The sequence below is a fragment of the Vigna unguiculata genome, chromosome 3 (genome assembly GCF_037176805.1).
Source record: "Vigna unguiculata cultivar grain cowpea cultivar isolate G323 ecotype 2 chromosome 3, ASM3717680v1, whole genome shotgun sequence".
NCBI lineage: Eukaryota > Viridiplantae > Streptophyta > Magnoliopsida > Fabales > Fabaceae > Vigna > Vigna unguiculata.
The window spans coordinates 65,787,324-65,795,764 of record NC_140794.1 but is presented as its reverse complement, the minus strand read 5'-3'; the positions used below and the strand labels follow the sequence as shown (position 1 = coordinate 65,795,764).

Below are 8,441 nucleotides of genomic sequence, written 5' to 3'. Positions count from 1 at the left end.
TTTGAAGCACTGCTCGGGGCAAATATTTAGAATTATAAATCGAAACCTTCATCTAATACTTTTAGTATTGTTACTAATGTTTAGATTTGCCATAGTCAAGGTAGTGTGTGGAAACTAACAAAGAGCTAGCAAATCAAACAAAGAAGAAAAAAATGGTTAAAACTACTTAACACTGCAATTTCCCTCAGATTTGTTTTGATGGAACACCAAATCCAAGCCATGGAATGGATTCTGCGGCATGCTTATTTGAAACAGAGTTGAGATTGTTTGTTTGATATGGCGCATTGGCAGCAATTCTGCAAAACACAGTAAAAAAGAACAAGATTAGTGGATCTGGCCAAAACAACTTTTACAATAACAACTGCAGCAAGAAAAGCGGAAATTCAATTTGCACAAGGAACTGGATTAATTTATTCTTTGTCATGATAATTGATACATCAATTTTCCAGAAAACAAAAACCAGACAGTGCATTAGATTAATTATTCATTTACTATGAAAAGCAGATTTCGAATGTTCACTGTACAAATGGTTGGTACTGTTAGAGACCGTTTGAACAAATAATCAATCTCCAATAGAAGCTTAGAAGTTTACTTTTGAATTCTAAGAAGAAATGAAATATGCACGCACTGACAACCAGCTAAATTTTGGATCAATTCACTTTCATTTTCATGGAAAAGAGAACAAGGGTTTAAATCAAACAAAATTTGCTCATTTCAAGAGTCTTACCTATGTTTTCTCTTCTCGAAGAACCGATGAAGTGAAACTTTCCTCGCAATTGGAAGATCTGTATGGAAATAAAAATTATGATCAGAACAAAAAGTTTATACATAACTGATTAACTTTGGCCATCTCAAAATAGTAGAGATCAAAAGAACATGAAAGTACCTCGGACAATTGGTATGGAGGGTGATTGAGGGGGGACATTAGCAACAAAGGAAGTATGATTTCCTTGCTGGTTTCTAGTGTGAGCATATGCCTGGTAGTTTGGGCTTTGGGACATTCCCTTGCTTGCCAGTGCCATTATCTCCTCCATTTTTTCAGGGGGAAAATCATTAAACACAATCACTTGTCCAGCATAAAAGATTGTCATTGGAGCAGGTTTAGGCTCCTTCTCCACAGACCTGAAACCACTGTAGATCAAACAAGAACACTAATTAAGTATGCAGTCATGATGATTCATTACTTTGATCCACACAAAAAGGGACTTGACTTGAGAACTAATTAAACAAACACAAGAACACACCTTGACATATTCACCAAAGTTGGAAGCTCTGAGCGGTGAGGATAAGCAGGCTCCGGAGAGAAGAAATCCACAGCAGCAGAAGGGTTCCGTTGTGTCAAGATGGTGGGAAACAACTCCATGGTTGTTGGAGGGTGGCACGATGCTTCAGAAGAAGAACCTGTGAAACACGGAGGATCAGAAACTCGTGTACAAAACAAGTAAGGAACACACACGATACAGTTCTGTTATATAGCCATTTCCACACCATTCATTCTTTTTTTTTTTCCTTTCAATTTTATCAGAGAAATACCCGTGACATTTCACGGAGAAAAAAATCCGGACAGTTAGAATTCGTATCCAACCGCAAAACGCATTTAGTTCACGTGTTTTTTTTAATCTTCTCAACTTCCCTTTTCCTCTCCGGAAAAGAAGGGAAATTTGGAATCCATGAGTTATACTAGTTCCGTTTTTCACAAGTATCTAATACATGTAGAACAATTAAATACGCTAGGAAACCCAAAGAAAGATTTAACTCCAAGAATTAAAAAATAAATAAAAATCCTTACCCACGGTTTCACCAAAAACGGAATTAATAATTAACAATAATGAACAATTTAGGGTTAATCGGGAAATAAAATAAAATGAAATTCATACCGTTTGCTTCGGCGGTGCATGTCATCCCGAGAGTAAGGTCTCCGAAGGTACCCTTTTCCTTCAGGTATTGACTCAATAGACTGCAAGTCTGAGAGAACGTGGACTTGTCCGCCGGCGTCTTCGCCGGCCGGTTACCGGAAAATCCTGAATACTCCGAGGAGGTCGACATTTCAGGTGTAAAAACTAAAATGAAGGCAACAGAAAAAAAGGAAGAATCAGAATTGGTTGGTTGCACAGCCGCAGAAGATGAAGAGAAGAAAATTTTCACGAAGTTGATGCGTTGTAAGTTGTTAATGTTGGTGCGGAAGGGTTTGCGGTGTTATATATAGTGATAAGAATTTTTAATTGAAGGAGGAGGGAAAATGAAATTGAAGCACGAGGAATAAATGGGTGTTTTTTTTTTGTTTTTAATTTAATTTTTGTAATGCTTTGGTTCTTTGCTTGGTTGCCTCCTATGACCTACAACCTTGCGTTGCACTATGTAGGAGTGGACTTTGACGTTGCTTTATTGATATATTCCTCGCTAGTTGCGTTTGTTTTATTTATTTGTGGTATTGTTAAGAGTGGTTTGAAGCACGTGTTGTTTGCGTTGGTGAAACGGCAGCGGGAAAGTTTGTCGATGGGTATGTAAAGTACGTGGCTGGGTTCCTCCGGGCTGGGCTGGGCCCGGGCTTTGTTTGAGGACTGCGTTGCGTGGGTCACTGTCATTAATGTGGATACCTTACTTTATTGTTTTCTGACATTGTGAAACAGCTCAAACCAGCGGCAAGGATCATATGAACAAACCGTGTGTGTTCAATTATTAATTTTTTATATACAGATGTTTTATATTTATGTTATCTATAACAATATATAAAGGGGATTCCCCTTTTTGTGTCCACTTTTCAAAATACTGATTTTACCCTTTAAATATAACAATTTATTAAATTTTTTAAAATTGACCGTTACTTTTATAAAAATTTTATAAAATCAGATGTCTCTGCTTCTTCTTTATTTATTAATGGTTATTCTTTTATCTGTTCTGATATATTTCACTTTATTTTTAATAAATATAATTCTAATATATATATATATATATATTAACTTAATAACATTATCATATTATCACCTACTAATATAATATCACGTATATTTAAAAAATATATACACAGATAGCGCCTGTGTTACGCTAGTACTATATAACTTAAATAGTTGGAAATTGCAGAAAATGGATGATGAAAGATTTGTCTTAGATAATCGATTTTTGTTTGGATAGTTTTGTTTTTGTGAGGTGATGTTTGTCGGTATGAATTTAAATTGTTGTTAATTTTTTAAATGACGTTGTATTTACGTATAGAATTATAATTTTTTATTGTTTTTTTAACGAAATCGTGTTGGATGGATTTATGTGATTGGTAACACTCTTTACAAAAACAAGTTTTTGACGTATAAAAGATTTTGATTATTTATTTGAAATTGTAATGTGCGATGGATACGTTAAGATGTCTATGCATGCATTATTTTTTGTAAATAACTTGGCTTTTATTTGAAATGAAACTTTTTTATTTTTTATTTTTTTTATAAATAACAAATTCATTTTTATTTTAATATAATTTTCACTATTTTTATTTAAATTTATTCATAAAGATAAATTAGTAACAACCTATTTATATTAATTAAAATATTTTTTTAATCTATCACTATAACAAGTGTAAAACTATTAGACATGATATTATAATATTTGTTAGGTATATAATTTTGACTTTTATTGGAAATTACACTTTTCAAATTTTTATAAATAAAAAAATTAATTTTATTCTGATATAATTTTCACTACTTCAATTTAAATTTATATCAAATTTCTACCATTATGGTAAATTGATAATAATCTATTTTGATCGATTAAAACATTTTTTTTTAATCTGTCATACTCCCATTTAAATTCCATCATTCACCCCTTCAAATCTTTTAACTCAAAATACACACAATCTACTATTCACCTCCTCAAATTAATTAATTCATCTTCCTAAAATTATCACCTCAATTCAAATACTAAGATATTATAATTCTGTATTAGGATGATATATTAGGTTTTACCTTTTTTATTATATTATGGGACATTATACTATATATATTAGATGACAAATTTATAATAGATAAAATTTTCATTAAGTTATTGAGTTGTTCTTTATCAAATACATTTTATAAGTATTTGTGAGTATTTTTCCTTCTCATAATTTATACATGTCTAACATCTATCATCATTATTTTATCAAATCATAATAAACTAAAATTGTATACGCAAATACGATTTCATTACATATGCAAATGCGATTTTATTAGAATAAAGGTAAAATAAATACTAAAATAGTAGTCCTGCTATCTAGAAGATTTAAACTATCTACTCGAAAAAAAAAAAAAAACTTGGTATCTTAATACCTTAATACCTTAATACAAGTAAGGATTTCATTAGAAAAAAAAAGTAAAATAAATACTAAAATAGTGGTACTATCTAGAATATTTAAATTATCTATTTTTTTTAAAAAAAAAACTTGGTATCTTAATACCCTAATATAAGTAAGGAATATAGTATAGCGTAAACATTTCTTTAAAATAATAAAAATTAAGTAAATAAATACATCGGTGAACATAAGAAACTAAAATACAATAAAAATTAACAATTAACTGAATCAGATAAATTGTATACTTGAAAATTAATATTTTAGCATTTATTATTACAACATAATGAACATGAGAAATTTTAAATTGAGATCTATTTCAAATTTTAAACTTTAAATCATAGTTTATGTTTTTAAAAATAAATGTATCTTAGTTGTAACAGATAAAGTTAAATTGATTTCATTTTTTTTTTTAAATAATATACCGAAATTTTAATTCGTATATACTTGGGTGTATATATAACTAAAAAAATGTGAGGTAAATAATTTGCCCTAAAGTTAAGGTTACTTTTTTTAACTATATATTAAGTAAATAAATAATTTGATAACCATAAGACTTTAAGCAATAGTAAACAATAGTAAAGTATTGATAATTAATTAATAATTAAAAAATAAAAGTGTAACGTTTATATAAGTTGGCAATAAAAGGACCAAATTTTAAATTGAAGTTACTTTCAGATTTTAAATTGTAATTTTCCGTTTTTAAGAATAAACTTATGTCAGTTTCAGCATTTATTACAAGACTAGATTATTTAAATTTTTAGGAACAGAAAAATGTCGAAAATATTTAATTTAGTTCAATTTATTGTTTTAATTTCAATCAAACCAATTTGATAAAAAAAATGTTTAATTTCAAAAAAAATATCATATTGAAAAAGTTAATAATTAAACTTTGTTAAAGAGAATTACTTGATTTGTCTTTGCACAACATTAGAAAACATCTCATCTTGTTTTTACTCATATAAACTCACCATATTATATATATAACCTTTCATTTCCTTCTAATCTAACTCTATAAATAAGGAGCTTTTGGAAGTTTAATCTCAATCTTGAATTTGTTTGTTTAACTGAATAAATGAGTTTGAATTAATTAAGTAGTTGATTTTGTTAACTCATTAATAGTGCAACTCAATTACACCAAGTCATATATATATATATATATATATATATATATATATATATATATATATATATATAAATAATTGTTTCAGCAAATTGAATATTTTTTATCGAACATAAAAATCTAAAGAATTTTTATGATATATTTTTAAATAAATAACACTGAAGTCATAAAAATGGTTCTCCTAACTCTAGGAAAGTAATAACTGATCAACAAAATATATTTTTCTTAGTCCAATTTCTTGGTTCCTAAATTTTAAATTAATTTTGAGAGGTTTTATCAATTTTCAGGAATCAAATTAGGTCCCGAACTGTCGGGACAATACAATTATATATAACTTCAGTTTTAAAGTTGAAAAATAATTTTTCTTTTAAATTTGAAAGTTCATATTTTTTTGAACTCTTAGAATTCATGAACCTACCAATTATAGGTATGAATGAAATGTCACGTGTGAAGAGTGATTGTTAAGGGAGTGTTTAGGTTATTTCCTTTATCCATTTGATACCTACTTTTCGTCCACATATTCATTGTTTTTAGTTGTACACATCCACGTGATATTCGTGTTCATCACCATCACCCAAACTATAAACCATTTCCTATAATCTATTCATCCTACTTGCTTTTCTCAACAATTATTGGGTGCAAATTAATTTATATAGCCTAATGGTTTCTTATATATACTATTTTATTGATAATGTTAAAATAACATTAGTTAATGTAAACATTGTACATGTATTATATTTGTAACTTGTGTAGTATTTATTTGTAAAGAGATGCCAAAAAAATGTGAAAATAGAAGACAGGTAAACATTCTCTTGGCAATGATTAAAATTTAATGACACGTTAATTAATATAAATATTATGAGAATTAGTTACAGAGTAGTTCAAGTTAAAGACTGATTATCAACCTGCTATCATGTTTGTCATATTTTTTTGGGCACAATACACCCCTTTGAACATATTTTCATCGGGTAGTTGGCCTGTCCTAACTCAAAATATCTTTCTCACCTCTATATTTTTAAAAAAAATTTAAAATGATCATTCAATTTTTATTTCGTTTACCAACCTACATCTATGAAACAGAAGATATTGGATTTCAAAATCCATTTAGTAAAATCGATGCATAAATACGATATGTGTATTGGATACAACATATAGAGACCAATTATTTTAGTAGTCAAAACTTTATAGCTAATGTTAATGAGCAATTTAAAAATCAATTCATCATTGAAACTATTTTAATTATCAATTTAGAGACCAATTATAATTTTTTGAAACTATTTTAGTTGTCAATTTGGTAATTATAAAATGACTAATTATTTTTTGTCACTAAAATTGGTCACTATTCAAAAATTTTATTGTGATGTATTACTACTTTATAAATTAGATACTTCATTGATAAATATCGTTAAAATATTCTAAAGTATGAAACACGATATTTGTCATTTGAAGTGTCGGTGCATCATAGTCATAGAGTAAAACTATTAACTCGATCTCAAGATTTGGTGAAAGAAATTATTAGATTTCAAAATTGGGTTTATATAGTCACTAAATTTCAATATATATATATATATATATATATATATATTTCAATATTTTTATATATGTATTAAAAAATAAATAAAACAAAAAAATAATTAAAATTTAAATTATATAAATAAAAAGAATATTTATATATATATATATATATATATATATTTATATAATATGTTAATTTAATTTTTTTTTATGTTTTTTAATTTAATTTAATTTTTTTTAATAAATTATATAATAATTAAATTTAAAAAAATGTAATTATATGTTTTTATTTTAATTTTTATTCTGTTTTAAATTTTTTTAATTTTATTTAAAAGTTAATTTAACAGCAGTGAACACAGTGATAGTAACGATGTGACGCAGTGAGGATGAGCTTTTGAATATTTTCTTGTTAATGTGGAGTGCAAAAAGTTAATTCGTTTTCTCTATTTTATTTTTTCTGCCTTTATATGGGTTCTTTAAATAAAGTGATAAGTCATTACTCGAAATCCTTGTATTGGTGGTTGATCCAATATATACTGCTTCTTTGACTATAATAATTAATAACCAAAGAATTCAAAAGGATTGGAGTAGATTAAAGTATTTATTAAAATAAGCTTCTTCTTTTTAAAAAAAAAACCTGCACAAAAATATGCCACTGAAAACTAAAGCAACGGTAATATTTATATTATTTGTGGGTGTAGCTAATTTTTCATGAGGTAATCGGATGATTTTTAAGGTGTTAGAAGCAAAGTTTCACTGTGCGTCTTTGCTATAATAACTGAAGAAATTCAAAATAAATTTAAATATATAATCAAATTTGATTAAATAAAGAAGTAATGTTGGATAAATAACATTGAATAAAATGAATTATTTTAATCAGATAGGATAATAGATTGAATCTTTAAAGTACTCGATTCAACCCAAATTTATATTTTAATATTTATGAATTTATAAATACATTTTAAATTTTATTTTTAATATGATATATATTTTTTTAAATTTAGTAATAAGTTATATAAAATTATAATCCACTATAATAATTATTATTAAAATTATACATTATCATTTTTAGTTAAAGATTCACTATATTGATGTCATTTATTAAAAGTAAAAATATTTTTTTTTTGTTAAAAATTATAATGTAATATAAATTGGCAATCTAAAAATCCCGATCGAATTAATCCACAATTCAAACGATTCAAATCCGATTAACTCCGTAGATTAAATGATCAAAATATAAAATTTAAAACATAAAATTCAGGTTATACAGTTAGATTAATTGTTTAATTTTGAGAGGAATAATTAAGAGTATATAAGTTAAATTAACAAAGATACATTCTATATAAAATGATCGAGTGAGGTGATATATGATTGAAGCTTTCTGAGCAGAAAAAATTAGAGGACAGTGAGAAATTGAAGTGTAAAGTAATTCTCTAGCTTGCAATAAACTAGGTAAACTTAGCAGAAGGACTACGGCACCGTGTAATC

General features: G+C 26.9%; 1 protein-coding gene across 1 annotated transcript; it reads right to left on the bottom strand.

Moving 5' to 3' along the window:
* On the bottom strand, positions 1-2,187 carry JAZ1 (jasmonate-zim-domain protein 1). Its single transcript, XM_028060633.2, has 5 exons — positions 1,878-2,187; positions 1,245-1,401; positions 887-1,131; positions 728-785; positions 1-296 (listed from the first exon to the last, which is right to left on the bottom strand). Exons 1-5 carry the CDS (start codon positions 2,044-2,046, stop codon positions 185-187), a joined length of 741 nt encoding a protein of 246 aa, XP_027916434.1. The 5' UTR covers positions 2,047-2,187; the 3' UTR covers positions 1-184.
* Between the last annotated feature and the right edge of the window lie 6,254 nt (positions 2,188-8,441).